General features: G+C 43.3%; 1 protein-coding gene and 1 pseudogene across 1 annotated transcript; both read right to left on the bottom strand.

Moving 5' to 3' along the window:
• Window positions 1-522: 522 nt before the first annotated feature.
• LOC123424831 lies at window positions 523-2,766 on the bottom strand. The gene is made up of 3 exons (XM_045108525.1): window positions 2,733-2,766; window positions 717-1,665; window positions 523-607 (listed from the first exon to the last, which is right to left on the bottom strand). The coding sequence occupies exons 1-3, from the start codon at window positions 2,764-2,766 to the stop codon at window positions 523-525; spliced, it is 1,068 nt and encodes a 355-aa protein (XP_044964460.1).
• An 18,714-nt stretch (window positions 2,767-21,480) lies between these two features.
• Window positions 21,481-22,248, bottom strand: LOC123424830 (annotated as a pseudogene).

Raw genomic sequence — 22,248 nt, 5'->3', positions numbered from 1 at the left:
GATGAAGGCGAGGGGAGGAGGAGGGAGGAAGGGGGGAGAGAGGAGGGGGGGGGGGTGATCTCGTAGAACATTTAGTTCACGATGTGTAAAAAGATTGGATCTGATGCAACATAATACAAGTTTATTGTATGGTAGTTGAGATCTGTAATACATTTAGTTCAATGTTATACATCAAGACAACCGTTTGCCATGTATAAGAAAACTACAAAAAGAGTTACATTACATGAGCTCTAAACAAAACTTAAATTGGCACTCCTCGTCGCTTCCTCCCTGACAAAGCACTACCTTCACATGTGTCCTGAGCATGACTTGTAACAAAATAAACAAATGATTTATGAGGGGGCAACCTTGATACCCATGAAGTTAGAATAAAGTCTCCTTCCGGTCTAACACTTGGATCTGCTATAATTCCTCCCAATGTCACACTTGGTGATTCCTCCTTGATTGAAACATTAATTGTATAACGTGTCATGCTAAGTGGATGCAAAGCAAAGTCTGTTATGTCCACTCGATGGCCTTGTGCTAAATGTGTGCTTGGTTGGACACCTGATATGGATAGGTTTCTTTTAAGAAATCTTTTCCCCTTGTCCAATGTGGAACGCCAAAACTGAACATTGAGATTTTTTCTCAGCACGTCAGCGTATGAATTTGCTGCGATAAGTGAACCTTGCATATTATTCAACACCTTGACAAATTCATCTCCTATTTCAACTAACCGTGGATGTTCTGCACGGTCTACACTCCCGAATGCCAGTGCCATGAAAAGGTATCTCAACTCATCCTTTGATAGAACAGTAAGGAAAATTGGTATCACCGATCCAAACCTGACTAATATTTTAAGTTTACTTAAGATGATTATCTTGCTTCCTCTGCCCGTTCTTTCGAAAAATGAGTGAAACTTTTGCCAATCATCGTCACCTATATCGGAAGCAAACTCGATAACTACCAACATCGTCCCTACCATAGTTCTTCCATGGTCAAGTATGCTCAAAAGGTTGTCTCCATCTAAGTGCAGTACAGAAGAGAAGCGTGAGCGAACCCTTTCATCACCGCACACATGGGCAACCAAAGTTTTCTTCCCAGTTGTTGGACCACCTATGACCGGAAGAACTGCCACTGCATGATCCCCATGAGGGTCGTTGTGCTGCAACAAAAAGCTCAAGAGCTTTTGCTTTTCAGCATGTCGGCTGAACATGAAGTTGTCGGTGTAAAGATAAACGTCATATGGCCTACGAGACATGCGCTCGCACCCACCCAGAAGCACAATAAATTCTACCATGTTAGCAATAGCAAATTCTAAACTTTCCAAGGCACCACGTGACTCAAGGCATGTGACCTTATCAGTTGTTGTTCGTGAGCGCTTGGCTAAATACAAACTGCTGCTAGATGAATCGTTGCTGCTAACCTTTTCAATGCGCGCACCAGCTTGGAGTGCTCGGTACCTCGAGTGACCTAGCACACTGTATCCTCGGTACATGGCCTCTGAGAGCATCTTGAGCTGCATCATCATCCCGGAGTTTGTTATGTATCGTGTTTCCGCCTCCTCGACGATGGTGCAAGCTCTCATCAGGAGATGCTGCAACCTCTCCAGCACCTTCTCCTCTGACTCTGCATGGCTGGAGGATTGGTACTTGTCCATGAGGAAGGAGATGAACCGACTCACCACTTCACTTGCAACTACAGACATGGCAACCTCCATGTTTGATATTGATGGGATAATCTGCCTTCTAGTCTCTAGACAAAGTTAACTAGACTCGCTTCTGCCTAGTCTTGCAGATGAAGATGATTTTAGCTGCAACTAGGGTTGCTGAGACTGTCCAGACACCAATCTACACTTATATGTATATAGACAGCATGGAAAAATTGGCTACTCCCACGGTTCGTAAATATAAGACCTTTAGATATTCCAATATGAACTACATACGGATGTATTTTGCTCCGTATCTAGTCTATATTAGAATATCTAAAAGGTCTTATATTTAGGAACGGAGAGTAGCATTTTTAATGTTTATATTAATTATGTTCCAAATGGTTATTGTGTTTCTATTGACTCCTACACTTATATTGCACTCTACTGTAGCAAAGTTTGACCGTGGAAATTGCCTGGGCTAGATGAACGCTAGTCGAGAAGCAGGGCGCAAGAAATAGGCAAGGAAACAATATTCTTCATCTTTTATCTGCAACGAGGGTGGCTGAGACTGTCCAGCCAACTTTCTACATTTATATGTATACATACAGCATAGAAAAATTGCCTAGAATTTTAATTTTGCTCCTTTAGTCCTTCAGAACGAAACCAGTATACATGTGGCTTATTTTATGCTAGTTTAGTCTTTAACTGAAATCCGTTGCACCATGTGCATTCTTCGCATTGGTACAAAATAGAAAAACTAAAAAAGTATGATGCAACATCGGACGATATAGAGACTTGATTTTGTTTGCTGTTTCAAACTAGGAGTCGATGCCTACATGTAATGATTAGGGTTAGAGCATGGGACATGATGAAATTCGCATAAAACTCATTTGCTGGGTGTGCAATATAGCGGCAGTGACTCCAGCCCTGGGGCTCAGCACTAGCACTACAGTCAATAGTATCATTACCGGTCGTCTTTCTTACCATGTTTGTTCCTGGAAAGGCAAGCCAAGCGAGAGTAAAAAAAGAAAATGCAAAGTAGTCTGAAATATGCAGGTTAGCTGGATATATAGCTGGTGTTTGTATGTGTGTCTCTTCATGCTTTCACCTGTGACGGCAGATATGGCAGCATCCATGGTAAAGCAAGGAGACGATCTAGCAGGAAAACTACTGCTGGGTCGGTCCTGATGGAGTCTGGATAAATTGACTACGTCTGTGCCAACTCTCACAGAGATTCTTCGTAAAATAGAGAAGTCTTTAAACTATTGACTACGACGAGTTCAAGGGTAGGTGACACACGGCTGCTAACATCTATGCTTATTTTTTGAAACGAACATCTATGCTTATAAACTACATGTTCTTGCACTGTATATTGGCATAGTGCCCTAGTACCCAATGGAGTACACAAGTTGCGATCCTAGAAAAACATGTGAGAATGACAAGCCAACTGCCCAAACGTCACAGTAGGTAGGTCCAAATTAATACTCCCTCCTTTCCGGTTTATAGGGCTCCAATCTGAAATCTCATCAACCAAGATAAATTATGATTGGATGACACTAGTTTTAACTATCCAATTAAATACTTCTCACATATTCAACTTTCAAGGCAATAAATGTAGCATCCTCCTTCTCATTGGACTTTTTTTTCGAAATGGAGGCTGAGCCCCGGCCTCTGCATCGATAGATGCATACAACCATATATTAAAATCGCAAATAAGTCTCAAATAGGTACATGAAGTGTGCAGCAAAAAATAAAAAAATAAAGCGATACAAGGCGTCATTCTTGCCCAAGCCGGAGATGACAAAATATATAGATGACTAAACACCTATCCTATTAACATGACGCCATCCAAACCGGTTGAAGATACCATGTGCTACCATCTCCCAACGGACACACCCAGTAATCATAGGCTCCCTGGCTTCCACAGGAGTGAGTAATGACCACGTGCGGATCAGTGCGGTAACCCTGAAGATAACCTGCAAGAAGTGAAAGTCGCGTTGTCTGTTAAACACTAAGTCATTTCTGCAATTTCATACAACCCACAACAGTGCACAGGAACCCACGCGAATAAGTTTTGCAGTATGTACATCAACCCCCTGTAACCACATCCCAAATAACGTGCTTATATTATTAGGAGGAGTGATGTTAAAAAGCAATATGCAACGAGCGCCAAACCAGTTTAGCCATAGGACAATCGAGAAAGAGGTGCTTAATACTTTCTTTATTCGGACAAAAGCTGCATCTAGTATTACCATTCCAGTTTCGCTTGACAAGATTATCCTTCGTTAGAGTTACCCCTTTGTGAACAAACCACATAAAGATTTTAACTTTAAGAGGAACTTTGATCTTCCAAATATGCGCTGATTTTGGAATAGGTGATGAATCTATGAGATGCATGTACATAGATTTTACCGTAAATACCACATTCGTGGTCAGCATCCAATGAACACGATCGGGTCTGTGAGAAAGGTTGACGTTCATCAACCTTCTCACGAGATGCAACCAACTAGTCCATCTATCGCCGATAAGAGATCTACGAAATTGAATATTTAGAGGAATCTCGTTAAGAATTGACGCAGCGGACGCTTGTCGACGTTGTGCAATATGGTACAGCCGCGGATATTGGAAAGCTAAAGGCGTCCCCCTAACCATGTATCTTCCCAGAAACTAGTGGATTCACCATTGCCAATGATGAACCTAGTTCTTCTGAAGAAAGCATTTTTTGTCCGCATCAACCCCTTCCAGAAAGGAGAATCAGTTGGTCGGGCTGTAACCTGAGATAACGTTTTATTTTGTAAGTACTTGTTCTTTATAATTTTTACCCACAAATCTTCAGTTTCCAAAGATAGTCTAAACAGCCATCTGCTTAGTAGACATTTGTTTTTGGTCTCTAAATTTTCAATTCCAAATGCACCTTGATCTTTGGGTCTACACAAAATATCCCATCTAGTAAGTATGTACTTTGTCTTGAGCTCATCGCTTCGCCAGAAAAAATGGGACCGAAAGAAATCCAATCTTTTTCGCACCCCCACGGATACTTCGAAGAAGGATAGGAGAAACATAGGCATACTAGTTAATACCGAATTAACCAGAACTAACCGTCCTCCATAAGACAGCAACTTGCCCTTCCAGCAACTTAGCTTCTTTTCAAAACGATCCTCAATGCATTTCCATTCCTTGTTGGATAATTTTCGGTGACGGATAGGAATCCCTAAATACGTGAAGGGCAAATTTCCAGTTTCACAACCGAACAATTGATTGTAAGTGTGTTGTTCATTTTTGGCTCTACCAAAACAGAATACCTCACTCTTGTTAAAATTAATTTTCAGCCCTGATAGCTGCTCAAACAAGAAAAGAATGTGCTTCAAATTTCTAGCTTTTACCAGATCGTGCTCCATAAAAAGAATAGTGTCATCTGCATACTGCAATATAGAAACACCTCTATCCACGAGGTGCGGGATAAGACCCCTTATCAGATTCTTCTCGGTTGCCCGCTTAATCATAAGGGCCAACATATCAGCAACGATGTTGAATAAAATAGGAGACATAGGGTCCCCTTGTCTAAGACCCTTCAGTGCCTGGAAGAAATGACCAACGTCATCGTTTATCTTAATCCCGACACTTCCTTTTTTTATAAAACAATCGACATGCTTTCTTCAAAGCTCATCGAACCCCTTCATGCGCAGGGTTTGCTGCAAAAAGGACCATTTAACTTTATCGTATGCCTTTTCAAAATCCACATTGAAGATAACACCATCAAGTTTCTTCGAATGGATTTCATGCAACGTTTCGTGCAGAACAACGACACCTTCTAGAATATTCCGGCCAGGCATAAACGTTGTTTGCGTAGATTGCACCACTGAATGTGCCATTTTCGTTAGTCTATCCGGTCCCACCTTTGTGAAAATCTTGAAACTAACGTTAAGCAAACAAATTGGGCGAAACTGCTCAATACGAGTCGCCCCTTCTTTCTTTGGTAGCAACGTAATGGTACCAAAATTCAAATGAAAGAGTTGTAGGTGACCATCATAAAGATCATGAAACATTGCCATAAGATCCTTCTTGATAATAAGCCATCATTTTTTGTAAAACTCCGTTGGAAACCCGTCTGGCCCAGGAGCTTTACCGTTCTTCATCTCCCCAATTGCCTCCAGCACCTCTTTCTCCGAAAATGCAGCGGATAATAACTCATTGTCCGCCTCTCCAACTTGAGGAATATCCGCGATTTGATGCTCATCCATAGTCACGAAACTATGGTCAGAAGCACCAAATAGCTTTTTATAATAGTTTGAAATATACAATTTTAGGTTCTCATGACCCACTATTGTACCCTCATCTTGCTCGAGCTGGATAATTTTCTTTTTCCTATGCTTTCCATTTGCAATCAAGTGGAAAATTTTGGTATTATTATCCCCATAAACAATTGCCCGCGCTTTAGCTCTAGTAGCCCATTTTGATTCCTCCTCACTAAGGAGCACTCCTAGGCGTTGTTCAGCTTCATTCTTCAAAGATCGCTCATTGAGATCCAGAACAATGGTCTCGGCCTTACGGTCAAGATCATCTATAAGTTTGATGAGCCTATTCTGCTCATCCTTATAGCTCCACGAAACCCCCAACCTCGAAGGTATTGTCTAAGATGTCTAATTTTATATTGCCATCGATCCACGTTGGATATCCCACCCAACTCTCTATTCCATTCCCGGGCAACCATATCTGTAAAACCCTCCCGTGAGAACCAGCTTGACTCAAAGGAGAATTTACACTTGTTTCCCATATGAATAGCACTACCAGAATCCAACAACAAAGGTGTGTGGTCAGAAATCGCTCTCTGGAGCGCACGCACCGTTACTAGAGGGAATTTCTGTTCCCAATCAATACTGGTAAGGACCCGGTCCAACTTTTCAAAAGTATGGTTTTGTAGGGAATTAGCCCAGGTGAATTTCCTACTAGAGATCACTATCTCCCTAAGGTCCAGGCTCTCGGTAATAGTATTGAACATAAATGTCCATCTACCATCAAAATTGGCATTACTCTTTTCGTCAACTCTCCTAATAATATTGAAATCACCCCCAATCAAAAGCGGTAATCTCTCATCGCAGATACTCACTAGATCGGCGAGAAAATTAGGTTTAAGCTCTGGCTGAGCAACCCCATAAACTGCTATGATGGCCCATTGGAATCCATCCTCGTTAGACGTAATCCTGAATTTAACCGCAAAATCTCCTAATACCACTTCTGTAACTTGAAGGGTATCACATCTAACTCCAAGTAAAATCCCACTGGATCTTCCTCTTGGAGGGATACAATGCCAGTCAAACTCTACTCCCGCTGATAGAGAGCTCAGAAACTGAGAAGTAAAATTATCTCTCCCAGTCTTCATAAGCGCTATAAAATCAAGGTGATGCTCTAAAGTTGCCTCAGCTAGAAATCTGGTTTTAGCCAAGTCTCGAAGACCTCTGCTATTCCAAAATATTCCTCTCATCTTTCATCATAAAAAATTTTAGCAGTCTTAAATCTAGCACTCCTTCTAACCGCAGAAACCGGATATACTTTCCGTTTCCAAGGCCGTTTTGGTTTCTCCCCAAATCCCTGATCCATATAACCAGGTGTTTGGGAGTCAACTACAAAAGGTTGTGTCTCCTCGGAACTTTGGTGTAGGGTGTTGTCCTCTCCCACCTCTGGATCGGCCAGTATGTCCACATTCTCACATAGAGTATTCAGACCCCCCATCTCATTAATATCAGAGTCATTCATAGGTTTGACGGCAGCTAAATTACGAATAATATCAAGAGCTCTATCTACTTCTAAGTCTAGAAGGTCATTAATAGATTTCACAATTTGTGTACCAGTATTACCCAAAGACACCCCAACAGCAGTAGCATTATCAATAATATCATGTGAAGAAAAATGAAGGATGGAATTGTCTTTGTTAAAAGACATACCTGTCGCAGGTTCCGCATCCTTCATCTTTGCAGCTCTCATTGCACGCCCCAACTGCAAGTCATCCGCATCCGGTTGATCCTGAATACGCTGACTAGACCGCCTGTCCGGCGTCATCGGATCCGGGAGCCCCCCAAATGCTATAACATCATCCGCAGAGAAATGTGCACCGTCATGAACCATCATCCCATCAAGAGAGCACTCAGTCCCCGTTGACACAGCCGGAACTGAACCCTGCACTGCCACAGCCGTCGGTATCTCATTACCAGCCGGACTCTGATCATGCACCAAGAGCGAATCCTCCTTCCTTGCTTCTGCAAGATATGTGTCAAGAGAGACAGCCGGCAATCCCACCGTAGGCGAGACTGGCCCCTGCGCATCCTCGATGGGCAGCTTCCCAGAAAACAAGATCTTACGCCTCTGCCCCTCAAAGCTTTCCACCAGGCGGCCACCACCAACCTAGGCCGGAGCCGAGGCCGGACCAAAAGAGCCAAATCGAAGCTGCGCCAATAGAGCCGTAACAGAAACGGCACCTCCAACTGCCCCGGTCACCTGTGAACCCGCTAGTTCCTTAGCATTAGCATGCTTGCGGTCGCTCTTGTCGGCCTCCTTTGACCCCGACTCATCATCTCCATCAGTCATATCCACATCCTTATCCGGCACTCGTTCCTCAAATAAAGGAGGACTCTCAATCTCCAGCTGGAGGGTATATCTCATACCCGCATGCATCCAAACCACCTCATCCGGCACCAGTGCAATGTCAATGACACTAACAAGCACACGAGCAACTCCTTTAGCTCGGGTAAACCTCATATCTACCTTTTTTGTCTTGCCAATCAGAGATCCTAAGCTCCAAGTAACCAGAAAGTCACTAACAGCCTTTGAAGGGGCCCCAGAAAATCGAACCCAAATCTGCGGAAGGGCAACACCTTGTGGCTCTTCACTCGACCATGCATCAAACTCCAACACGCAACTGGTGCTTGGCACTCTGCACATACCAAACTTAAGCAAACGTGCGAGGTCCTCCTTAGTGGGAAAGACAACATTGAACACATTCTCAGCAATCAGCACAGGCTCCCACCGGAAAGTCGAAGACACCAACTCCCGGAGCTGATGCACCACCTGCTCAGTAGACATCGTCCCGCGAGCCACGGTGACCGTACCCGTAAAGGCCACATCAGGCGCGTGGACCGCAGACGAAACCGTAGGGAACTCAAAGAACTTCAGCTCCTGGCAGCATACACCATAGATAGTCACCACAGGCATTGGTCCAATTGTAAGAGGACACTGCACCGTGCCATGCATGGGCTTGAGACAGAACTCGCATAGATCCGTCTTGCACTCCGACACAAAGTGACCAGTCTCTCCACAACGATAGCACGTCATCTTCTCTTTCTTACTATCCCACTTGGAAGGTCGATCACCTCCGTTAACCCTCCTGTGCGAGCTGTTGCTGTCCACCACTCCAACCGGTCCAGCATCAACACCCTGAGGTTGCGCAATGGTATCCCAAGGGGCGTTACTAGAGGCGGCTGTCACATTAACTCCGGCAAGAGCACATACCGCCTCCATAGCTGCTCCAGACAACCCCGGTCCGTCCGCAGGCGTAGTCACCGGTGCCCTAGTCGCGGCCGCCTCCATGGGCTTAGGAGGAGGTTCGACGCCGCTCGGATAATCACGTGGCCTTCTGCCACCTCCACGATCCCCATGATAATTCCTGAACGCTGGCCAGTTACGCTGCACGGGTCCGGTCATCCCCTCCGCAAACGGACCTGGTGGACCCTTGAATTCGGCACGACCAGCACCGGTGGAGGAAGAACCTCTATGTATACCAACGCCATAAGCATTGTACCCATCGTCGCCCCGCCGTCCGCGCGAGCCATTGCGTCCATCTGCCTGCGGATGACATCGTCCGTCTCCGGCGTCGCCGCGTCCACGAGCAGCCGGGTGACTCTCACCACGACCCGGACCTGCAGTCCCAGTCACCGGCACTCTAGCATGTGGGGGATTGCCTCGGCCCGCCATGGCCGGCACTCCCACCGTCGGCGTCGCTACTTCCCGTGCAGCCGTGCCAGACTTGAGGCAGAGGACGCTATTATTCGTTGGCAGCGAAGGAATACGAGCCACCCTACCCGAAGCGATACGAGGAAAACCTGGTGAGTTTCGTCGTGGTCTAACCCTAGGCGAGAGTACGATCTGTGAAGGACTCCTGTCGCTAGTTATCCCAACAGAAACGATCCAAGGTTCTTCCGACTCGCGATCGCTACTAGAGACCGACAGGAGCTCAGCTTGTGCCTCGGGCTGGGCTGTATACCCAGTATACTCGAGGCCCACGACTGGCTCGATGTATCGATCTGTAGCTGGGCCCAACAACGAACGCAGGCACAAACGTCGCTGCTCAGTGATCTGGATCGCCGGCGCTGGTGCTGTCACCGCCGGTGACTTTTTTTTCCTCTTACATCGAACCATAGTCCAAGAAGAAGGTACGATACAATCAGAGACTGTCAGCTTCGGCAAACATACCCTAGGGAGAGGACCTAGCCATGGCCGAATTATCGTCGACGTTGTCGTCCGCGGAACCGGCCGCTGCGCCGGTTGAACCCTATCCGTCAGACTCCGCCCTGGCTGGATCTTCGTCAATGGGGTTGCATCCGCATGTCCCACTGATTCCTCGTCGGAGCTCCCCTGAAAAAATGCATGAGTCGAATAGGAAGAACATACCTCCGCCGACGCTACGATCTTGCCACCCTCTGCCTCCTCTTTGTCTTCATTGCTGGCCAACACCCAGAATCGGCCTCCCGGGCATGTGGCCACCTCCACTTCCGGGGAGCGGAAGGATATCGCAGTTGCCGTGGCTGCCGCGGTCAGCCCCTCCATTTAGCCGCCTCTCTAACCAACAAACGGCGCACCGGCGGCAGGATGCGCGCGCTGCGACGCGCCGAGTGCCGCCAGGTTGCAGTTGGCCCTTCTCCCGTCGATCACCGGCGTCGGGTCCTATAGCGCCCGCGCCGCCGGCTTTAAATGTCGTGCCCCCTTAAAAATGGGAGAGATTTTCACTTTCCGGCCTCTGCACCAACTAGGGATGCATATGGCCATTTTAGTATGAGTACCAAGATAAACATGGTCCCCATAATTTTTTAAAAGCGTATCAAGATTTTTTTGATGAGTGGTTTCACCACACGCCAAACTTGATCCTCAGTAACCGGAAGAAAACTCCCTATGCATCACAGGTCAATTCTAGGAATCGAACTCGGGACGTTGGGCTACACAACTGCATGCCCAACCACTGAGCCAAGGCTCTCTTTGCAATAATCTGCAAACTATTTCAGAGTTTAAGAGTTTTTCCTATGAAACAAGTTCCAAGTCCATGTACAGCATTTAGCCACCAAAAAATTGACTTACAGGAGGACTGCTTTCAGCCGCTACATTTGCACGTCGGTAGGTTTTTATGGTTGTACCTACACAATTGACAACAAGAGGTTAGTGATTTAGACTGCTTCCGACGGTGTTGTACCCCTGACTGTTAAAAGAGACAAGAATGTGCAGCCCATCTCACTGTGATTTAGATTTTCTGCCTAGCAAACCTACTAATCCTAGCAAAACAGCTAGGAAACCTGCAGAAAAGCAATAACAGAAAGCTCTCGCATGAAGAATCATGCACATACAACTCAGAACCTGTAATATGATGATACATTAGCATTTGCAGCAAACAATCAATGCATATGATTGCAGTTAATAGACCTAGTAGAGCAAAGGATAAAATTGCCATCATTTGTTGAATCCCTCTGTCCAAAACCAAACCAAAGACACCACCGACAGAGCAGCAAGTTTCATGATACAAATCATCAAAGGATTTAACAAGCTGAAATGGTTTCTCCTCCTCCCAACAGTAGGATCCTCTGCTCGGGTAAGTTAACAGGTACACAAGACTCTCTATCAACATCTCATCTCCTCCCTCAGGTAAGTTAACACAGGTACACAAGACTCTCTACCAACATCTCATCTCCTCCCTCGGGTAAGTTAACACAGGTACACACGAACACCACACAACATACTCCCAAAATCACCTCTGCTCGGGCAAGTTAACAGGCGGCTCGGAGCCGACTGGATCAAGGTGAATCCCTCTTGGAGAGGGCCTCCTCCCGGGCCTGCAGAACCTCTCCCGCACGTCCTGCTGCACGGATGTTGCTGCACAAGCGGCCGTCGAATGCGCGATCCACGGCCGTGTTGGCAGCGGCGACGAGCGCCCCGTTGGCTCAGCCAAGTGCCGCGGACAGGACCGAGTGCCTTTCGATCGACTCCATATCGAAGCGGTCGATACGGGAATGGAGGCAGGCGATGGCATCTCCTTGGCAGAAGTGGCGTCGAGGGCCGTGGATGGCAGGCGAGGTGGGGTGGAGCGCGACGGAGGAGGGCTTCGGCGGAGCCCCGGAGAGACATGGCGTGGAGAGATATGGCGGCGCAATGTCGGCGGGGAAGAAGAAAAAAGCCTAACATAATAAATTGGTATAAATAGAAAAGATTACTTATTAAAAAAATCCATTATAGTTGTATTTGAAATAACAAAACTTAATCACGTGGACAACATGAACCCTTTATATAAAGTCATGCTCAGTTTTTTCAATGGCATCACTTCGTCCGATTGCAAGTCTTAGTCCGCCACACCTAATTTCATGAGTGGATTTAATTTTTTTAATTCAGATGTATATTCAATTTTATTTTTTTAAGACACCAATTATAGGCTCGCACATCACTCCCCTTTTGTTCATATACATATTTTGTACTAAAATTTTATACTTACCATACAAACTTGTTAAGAATTGTAATTTGTCATTACTTATTTGACATACTTAACCACATAATAAAGTTAAATATTAGTTTAGTTATTTATTTATTATATATTTGTAAAATGTATACCATTGAGTAATATTCATACGTTGAGCTAAATTTAATTTGTACATTGTAACAAAAGATATTTTTAAATTGGTTTTTAATACTCGTGTAAATTATATACTTTATGGATATGTATGTAGATATCTCTAAACATATGGTTCAACAAATATCATAATAGTGGTTGCACTATATTATTAGGAAAACATGTCTGTAGAAAATTCTAGAGTACAAATTAGTGAGGGGGTGCTTCACAGCTTCAGACATACTCGTTTTTGGAACACCAATGTATAAATTTAACCATATATTTGTTAAACCACATTGGTTAATTGATATATACTTATATACTTTTTTATACCAAAATAATAAGTGTACATCTGAACACATATGTACTCATCTTGCTCCGTCCATGCATGATATGTACCACTAGTAGAAAAGGGGTATTTAGCCCTGGTTCGGTTGGGCCATTAGTCCCGGTTCCTGAACCGGGACTAATCAACCGGAACTAATGCTAGTCACGGTTCGGCCCCGAACCAGGGCTAATGGCCTTCCACGTGGCGTGGCTGGCAGCGAGGGGGGTGGGGTATTAGTCCCCGTTCGTATTACGAACCGGGGCTATACTGGAGGGGCATTAGTCCCGGTTCATATTACGAACGGGGGCTATACTTTGCTGGGTTTTTTTATGTGCATTTTTTAGGGTTTAGGGTTTTACACTAAATTATATGGGGCTATTTTGCTACCCTTATTTTCCCATTTATTTGTTTTGGGTATTTTTTAATTCTTGTTTTGCACTAAACGAAACAACTATATTACACATCATCGTCACAAATATATTACAGCATCTCATCCGTCGTGCTTTGTCGAATATATTAAAAAAATGTACACACGAGTTACACATGCACATATGCATCTATTTTACACTTTATCATTTCATCCCTAAAATTTCATCATCGACGCGCAATAGTATTCTCCATTCACATTTAGGACCTCTGCATCCAAGAATTCGGCAATTTCCTCTTGAATTGCTCGTACACGTTTCTGTGGTAGAAGACCGTCCCGCAACCGTTTGATCTATATTTAAAGAAGGGGTCAATATATATGATCAATGAAACCGAACACAATTCACGGTAATAAAATAAAGTTGTGAGTATTGTTTATCGTACTTCTATTTTTTTGATGTCCCGATTTTTGCCCTTTTCCTTGGTCGTCTGGCGAATGAACTCGCAAACATAGTATCCACATAAATTGTTCCCCTTTTTCTGACTCAAGCACTTTACGAGAACTGGGTTCAATAAAAAACATAATCAAGAATTATAATGGTATTGAAACTAGAATAAAGAGATGCGCGGATCTAGCTAGCCAGTAGTTACTTACATTTATTTGATTAAATGTAAGCTCTGACTTCCAATCACCCGTGAACCGTTTTCAAGCACTGCTAAGAAAATAAAATAAATAAAGGAGTTCTATATTAATTCCTTGATATCAGGAAATGAATGAGAAGTTGCCGATATGGTGACATAATGATTGAAATTAACTCTGGAGGCAATCCTGCATGTTCGTCCATTCAGCGTGGGGTGTGCGTTTCGGGTCCATGACTGTCAGGTATAATGATTAACAAAAAAAGTTGTGCACTCAAGTGATAAATCATGTCATATTACACAAAAAGGCCAAATAAGCCATGTTCCAATGCTAACAGTAAGTAATAAGTTACTCACTTATATGTTGTGAATCAATACCGATACAAATTAAATATCTCAAATACACCAATAGACAAAACTATACGTTGTCTAGTTACGCCTAGGGCTCTTAAGCGACATCGAAGCGACATGTGAAGCCAATCACATAGCTTACGGCTAGCTCTTTTTCTAACCTTGGGGGTATGCCGAGAGTTTCTATGCGACGCTCGGTATAAATGTAAGCCAAGTGCTGGATCTCGGCTTAAAAGTACCCTAACTATTGACTGCGACGTGTTCAAGGGTAGGTTACACAGGGCTGCTAACATATAGCCTTATAAAGTACATTTACGTGTGTTGTATATTGGCCTAGTGCATCATGGAAAACACAAGTTCAGCTGCTAGTAAAAGCATGTGAGAATGACAGCCAACTGTGCAAGCGACATCGAGAGTCATTGACTACTATTTTTAATATTCATAGTAGATATGTCAAAATTAATGACTCTTGTACTCCCGGGTGTAGGTCAAGGTTTTTAGTTTTTGTTTCAGAAAAAAATCAGTACCAACCGAAATATTCACTTGAATTAAATTAAGTATTTGAATTTGTGAAATTAATTTAAAAATTATTTGAATTCATGTGTACTACCAAAATTGTTGAAATATTTGGCCGAAAGATAAATATTTCGGTGTGTACCGAAACTACTTAAATTCAATGAATTTCATTGAATTCTCATTGAAAGTGAAAACCCATGGTATAGGTACACCCTCCTATCTACAGCGTTCATAGCATATTCTATTCCCTTGAGATCTCAACTACATTTACTTGTGTTGTGTGGGCGAGCTTCGTGTACATGCACAGTGACATGAATTATGATACTTGGCTCCATGTGTTGTGAGTTTGCCGGAACATAGCAAGGTGATCACACAAAGTCAAACATAGTGATGTGCCCGATCTGAGCTCCTACACCCTGCAAATTCTCTGCCACGAGTAAGCTTCATGTGAGAATCCTAATATATTTTTACTACTGTGATAAGTGGTGTGAGTAAGCATGGGAGTAGCCTACCTTTCTGGCATCAAGTATATGTGCATGCTACTCTAGCAAATTTCGATGGTGAAAATTGTTTGAGCTTTTCCGAATGAACTTCGCTCGAGAAAGCATATCACGACTCATTGAGAAGCAAAAGGTATGTGCCCTCTTATTTTCATCAATGATGATGAGAATCACTACACCATGCCTTAGTACTAATTAGAAAACATGCCCATGCGTTGCAATGGGAGAAAATAATCACTTGCCCCTAGCCCAATAAACATGGCTCGAGACCCCATCCTCTTAGTTGTCAAGAGTTTTGAGGATCTTCTCTACCATGGATTTTCACGGGTGGACATACACAAATCCATATGTTGGGCATGCATGGACTCATAACTTTCTCCATGATACCCCGATGGATACCAACCTAACATGTGGGACCTACATGGCAGTGACACATCTCATATAATTTGTCCTAATATTGAATCGACCATTATTTATCATATTATGATGTGTCATTTGTAGTTGTGAGATACATGCATAACTGTTAATTTGTATTGTCTATCATGTTGTGTGTCCTTTTATCATTATAGTTGTTGTTAACATGAAATATTGTTATGGTTGTTGTTTCTATTGTTACATGAGTAACATCACAAGAATAAAGCAAAAAATCGAAAGAAGATTTATTTGGTAAATGAGTTCAATGGAATTTAGGCGAATAAATGATGCTATCTTAAAGTGTGCAATGCAAGGTACTATTGCTCCAATGCCTATGTCATATGACCATTCGACTTATTAAACAAAAGCAAAACAAATGATATATTAAGGATATATAAATCAAGTGATTTTACTTCACTAAAATATATTGAAAGTTGTTCTATAACCTTTAAATTATATTTGGAACCTACAATACGAAAATTCCTATATTTTTAAATTTAAAATAATTTATTTGTAGTTAGAATCGAAATGTTAACCTAGAAGAAGTTTACATTTTTTAGAAGTACAAATAGGAAGCACACATTGGTGTAATTATTTTATTTGCACTTGGAGAATATTTTGAATCCATTTGAAAACAAAAAGGAGCATCTGTTGGGCAGGCAGCCTAGCCAACTCTCATCCAAACTAGTATTGTGTTGTTTTAGCTCTCTATGTCACGCGATGTGGCCAAGTCGCTCCATCGAGAGAGCGGCATCGTGAGCGCAGATGCGCCACTTAGTTACGTTTTTTTGCTGTTTCTCCTGGCATTGATTGCCCTCTCTCCCTACCAGTTTGTTTCCTATATGGTTTGGTGACTTCTCTTGGGACTATTTTCAGCCTACCTTTCTCGCATCGAGTATATGTACATGCTACTCTAGCAAAGTTCGATGGTGAAAATTGTTTGAGCTTTTCCGGATGAACTTCATTCGTGAAAACATATCACGACTCATTGGCAAGCAAAAGGTATGCGCACTACAACAAATGTGATAATGTGTGACGCTCATTCTGTGACGATTCAGTGAAAAAAAACGTCAAATTCTGTGACGATTCAGTGAAAAAAAAACGTCATATTTGACGTTTTTTTTTCACTGAATCGTCACACATTATTGTAGTGGCTCGCTCTTATTTTCATCAATGATGATGAGAATCACTACACCATTCTTTTGTACTAATCTTTCAGAGGACATTGTTGCCCAAAATCCTAAAAACAAGCTGCTGGCAAGGTGTGAGGCGGTGCTGAGGCAGAGATGTTGTGACTTGCATCTTATCGCCATTTCCAAGATTTTCACGCTAGCCTTTTACGTTACCAGTCTTTCTAGCAAAAAAAATTTGGTCAGAGAGTAAATAGACATGTAATAACGCTGATGCGAGCTGCTTTATGTAATATGCGTCTCTTCTTGAGTTTCCTTCAAGTTTGTGTCAAACTAATCTTGATTGCTGATTATCCTCTAGATTTCTAGCCCATTTTGGTCATCACCACAAGATTGGTTTTCTTTTACCATTATCCTTAACGAAGTTTGAAACATTTTTGCACAAGTAAACCTGTTAGACCTCACACTACAGATTGCGGTCATCTTCAGATTATAGAAAAATAGAGGCTATCATTGTGTAATGTGTGGGCTCAGATGAACCCGGGCATGAACAATACATGTGATTTTGAATTAAAAATGGTTCAAGATATTCTAAAAAAATTTGTAGTGCAAGATGGTCCTGTGTGCAAACTCCGTGCAAAATTTTGTGAACTTTGGACATTCAAGGAGCTTGTGTTAAAAAAGACAAATTTGGAATGTGTGAGAAACTATTAATAATCGCATTGTTCACGTCTAATTTTGCCTTTTTTGCCAGGAACTCATAGAATCTCCAAACTTTCCAAATTTTTGCACGGAGTTCACGCACAAAAACATCTTACATCACAAAACAATTTGAAATTTTTTGATTTTTCTTTCCCATTTTTAATCGCTTTACTGTTCACCGGGCTCATCTGAGTCTGGACTCCGGAGTCAATTATCGTCGGTCTAGTCTTAAATATGGGGGTTATGTAGCGGGCATGTCTCTCTCTTCATGCTTGAACATCTAGGAAGTCAAATTTTCTTCGAGTTTATGTTAATATGATCTTGAGTGCTAATGGTGTTTTAATCTTACCAGGTTTTGGTCAGACTCGGAGTTTTTCCATTTTCTTCATGGAAGCTCGAATCCTTGTGCACAAGAATATCTGTTAGTCTACTCTTGAGTAATTTCCCGAAAGTTATGAACTCCTACTTGAGAGATTTCCCAGAAGTTACGTAATCAGTTTGCTGATACATTCACCATTTTTAGTTCCTAGAAAACCCAATCTTGAACTGTGCTCAAGTGTGCATGAGGCTTATTTTGTGCACCTAATTCAACTATTTCTTTTTCGCCAAAACTGTTGCTCACCATCTGCATCCTTCATGGTTCCAGCAGGTTTCTGATGATGGATGGCAAACCCGATTTTACTGTCCACAATGGTGTAAACATGTAAAAATGATACTTAGTTCGATCAAATATATATGTTAAAAGGTTAGTTGCAAAATCATGTTTGTTGATATTGTGCTATGAATAAATTATTTACAGGATTCTTTCCTATTCAAATCTATGAGCCACCTTTCTATATGAAATTATATTGATCCACTGTATATTTGGTCCCCTTTATCCAAAAGTTATTTTTAGGTCAATATGATGAATAGTTTTTTAGAAATTATGGACATTTTGAAAAAAACATTGTCATTTTTTGAATTCAACGACCAAATTTTAAATTCAAAATTGTTTCACCCTGATTGGAAACGATGTTCACCGATTTTAAAAACTCTTTCCAGATTTGAGAACATTTTTTTATTTCATGAACGAATTTTTAATTCAATTAATACTTTTCGAAATGTAACAACAAAAAATAAAATTTTGTGAACATTTCAGAAAAAGCGATTTGAAAAAATGCTCACGGATTGCAAAAACATTTGTGAAATTCGGAAATAGAAAATATAAAAAGAAAAGGGAAAATGGAAAGTAAAAGAACAAGAACAAGACAAAAACCAACATAAAAAGGTGAAAGAAGTGAAAATAAGTCGGTTTGGGAAGGTTCTACAACCATCCCAAAACCGACATGAGGATGTTGAGCCGACCCATATAGGCAAGGAGGGTATATGCGCTGTCGCTTCCGGCGACCTACGCGCAGGATATGATCCCCGCCTCTCTGATGCCAGGGCCAACCACATGGATCAACATGGCCTATTCAGCCAGCACTACAGCAACGTAGCAGCGCAACATCACAACAATACCCCCGAGAGGATCAGGGAGCAGCTAACTGAGGGGCACACCTTGTGGGCGCCGCTCTAGGATAACGTTTGGTGGCTGAGAGGGAAATTCTTATTTGCCATGGAATGCGGCAAATCGTCGCCGCTTCCCACATGGGAGACGCACTAGCGAAGCGACTGGATTGGTCCATTTAAGCAGTTCATTCGTTCCGGTTTTGGAACATTTTTTTCTCCTGATTATATTTTTTCTTATTATTTTTTCCTGTTTCTTTTCCGTTAGCACGCCACTCGCATAAGGAACAGGAGGTTGCTTGTTCGATCCATCCCTCAAGCACTTAGTATTGGGATTTTTCACTGTGTTTCCGTAATGGGCCAGCCCATTTTGACTTCTCTTGTCCGTCCGCCCCGCAAATGCCGCAGCGAGCGGCATAAAGGTGTGGCGTTTTCTATTTTGCGCCACATGTGCTAGTTAACATGCATTTTGTTAACTGACGCCCGTAGCATTTCTACATGGGTGATGATTTATTTTTTAAAATTCTATGAATTTTTCTGAATATCGATGAACTTTTTTATGTTTTTCTGGACATTTTATAAAACGGATGAACATTTCTCTGACAAGGATGAACCTTTTATAAAATATTAAAATTCTGTGTAGTTTTTTGAATACCGATGTACTGTTTGGAAAATTGATGAACATCTTTTTGAAAATGGATGATTTTTTTAAATTGATGAACTTTTTAAGTTTTATGAACTTTTCCTTCAGTTCAATGAACTATTTTTCAAATATATTTACTTTTCTGAATTTCTAGGAACTTTTCCTTTCTGACAAGTTTAACAAATTTTTTTTCAATTTCGTTGAACTTTTTTTCAAATTGATGAACTTTTTTCAAAACTGATGAACACTTTTGAAATATATGAATTTTTTCAAATGGATTAACCTTTTTATTTAAATCTGTAAATCGTTTTTATTCCATATTTTTATTTTTGTAAAAAATAGACAATTTGAAGCCTTATTTGTGTAAGGCACCACCACACTACGTGGATCCACACTATATCGTAGAGGTTTCTTTTAACATATCTGATCCCTATGGAACATCGAGATTCTTTATTAACACATCCGCAAACATATTTGCTGAGATAAGTGAACATTGCATACTGTGCACTAACTATGTGCACTAAGCTTTGCCAAGTTAGTGCACAGTATTATATGCACTAGCCGTGGATGGTCTGCAGGGTCTACACTTCCAAATGCCAGTGTCTACTCATCATAAGACATAGCAGTAAGGATAATTGGTTTCACCGATCCAAGCCGGGCTAATATTTCAAGCTTAATTATGATGATGATCGTGCTTCCTTTGTCCATTCTTATGAAAATCGAGTGCAACCTTTTTTAGTCATCCTCATCTACATCAGAAGCAAACTCAATAACTACCAATACCATACCTTCCATAGTCCTTCCATGATCGCATGCATCATTTTAATGCAGAGGCCGGAGGTATTCCTCTTTTTCTAAAAAAATATCGTCAAGAGGTTCTCCCGTCATCCATTTGGTCGCCAGACACATGAGTAACCAATGTTTACTTTGTCCGAGAGTGTTTCCCCCCGCTTCGTATTATAGAGCAACCAACCGATACAACCAACCATAGGTGCTGGGCAGAAACAACACAGTCATGCCCAAAAGAAACGAAAGAGAAATAGAAAAAGAACAAATGCTGACAACATCGTATCGACAAAAAGAAGAAGCCTTGCGACCACTGCGCCCACCGGAGATCTCCCATCAATCTCCTAGACTCCGAAACGCCGGTACCAATCAACACCTCCAAGAAGGGACGTGACAATGACAACGCTTCTGCCAAGGGTTTCCCCTGGTACGTGGCGGCGAGAGAGGAAGTGTAGCTCCCGATGCCCTCCAGGAAGTTCCGGCGGCACCCTCAGGCACCACGGTGTCGGTGTCAGACAGGCCGACAGGGATATCTCCCGATCCCAACCTTCACTTTGGGTGCTCCGGAGCTCGCCACCAAACCGACCACCACCCCGCGCCAACACGGTCTTGAAGCTTCCCACGCTGTCTCACCACGGTCCCGCGAAGTAGGACCTGCACAACGAAGAAGAGGAGCCGAGACCCGTAGCAGCATCACTGTCAGCACGTGGGAGGGCCCAACCTCCACCGCCACAGACGGGATCCGACCGGACGCAACATCACGAACGTACCAGGCGTGGGCCTACAGGACCGGCCAGGCCCTGAAACGCCCGTAAAGCTTCCATCGTCGCGCTATAGAAGGCAAGTCGTCGGCGTCGCCGCTCCCTGTCCGAGCCGCTCTACTACTTCACCGTGCCGGAGGCGGCAAAGCCATGCTGGTGCGGACATGGTAGATCTGGGTTGGGGTCACGCCACCGGCCACCCAGCGCCACCAAGCAGCCCCACCGCCAAGTGGCTGTGTCACAATCGGGCCAGCCGCCGGGCCCCACCGTCAGGATGTCGGACCGCCGCCTGACGAGCTGCACCCGCCGTCAAACCCTGCCCCCGGAAGGGCGTCACGCGCGGGGGAAAGGAAGTCACGCCGCCGCCGCCGCTAAAACCACCCGGCTAGATCCAACGGCACCCTACAACGGGGGTGTGGGAGAGAGGATGGAGGGGTGGGGGACGAAGAGAGGAGGCGGGCGAGGCGGGGTCGAATGTTTTCTTTCCAACTCCAATACCACATATGATTGGAAGAACTGTTGGTGCATGATTTCCGCGCGCGGGGGGGGGGGGGGGGGGGGGGGTGTTCATTGTGCTGCATCAAGAAGCTCGGGAGCTTTTGCTTCTGAGTGTGTCGGCCGAACATGAAATTGTCGGTGTAAAGATAAACATCATGTATCTTACGAGACATGTGCTCGCATCCACTGAGAAGTACAATAAATTCTGCTATGTTAGGAATAGGAATTTCTAAACTTTCCAAGGCACCATGTGACTCGAGGCGTTGCCTTTTTATTTGTTGTTCGAGAGCGCTTGGCTAAATATATATAATCTGCTTCGAGATGAGTCATTCGATGCTAACCTCGTCGAAGCCTCCAGTGTCTGGAAGAGCATGGTACCTTGAGTCATCCAGCGCACCATATCCTCTGAGAGTGTCTTGAGCTGCACCATCATCGTGGAGTTGGTTATGTATCGTGTGTCCGCCACCTCAATCATGGTGCGAGCTCTCATCAGCAGGTGTTGTAACTTCTCCACCACCTTCTCCTCCTTAACTCCTTTGATTGGGCATGCCTCAAGGAGTTGTACTTGTTTATCAGAAAGGACATGAACTGGCTCACGAGGTTACCTACAACTGCAGACATGGCAACCACCATGGCCAGGA

This window comes from Hordeum vulgare, chromosome 2H (genome assembly GCF_904849725.1).
Source record: "Hordeum vulgare subsp. vulgare chromosome 2H, MorexV3_pseudomolecules_assembly, whole genome shotgun sequence".
In the NCBI taxonomy this organism is placed as follows: domain Eukaryota; kingdom Viridiplantae; phylum Streptophyta; class Magnoliopsida; order Poales; family Poaceae; genus Hordeum; species Hordeum vulgare.
The sequence above is the reverse complement of the archived record's forward strand: the minus strand, read 5'-3'. Positions and strand labels throughout refer to the sequence as shown.

Coding starts and splice junctions, on each gene's coding strand:
- LOC123424831 (XM_045108525.1), bottom strand. CDS start 2,766: ATGGATGCTGCCATATCTGCCGTCACAGGTGAAA. Junction 1,666..2,732: donor ATCTGCCGTCACAGGTGAAA/GCATGAAGAGAC, acceptor TTGCAAGTGAAG/TGGTGAGTCGGTTCATCTCC. Junction 608..716: donor GACCGTGCAGAACATCCACG/GTTAGTTGAAAT, acceptor CTCAATGTTCAG/TTTTGGCGTTCCACATTGGA.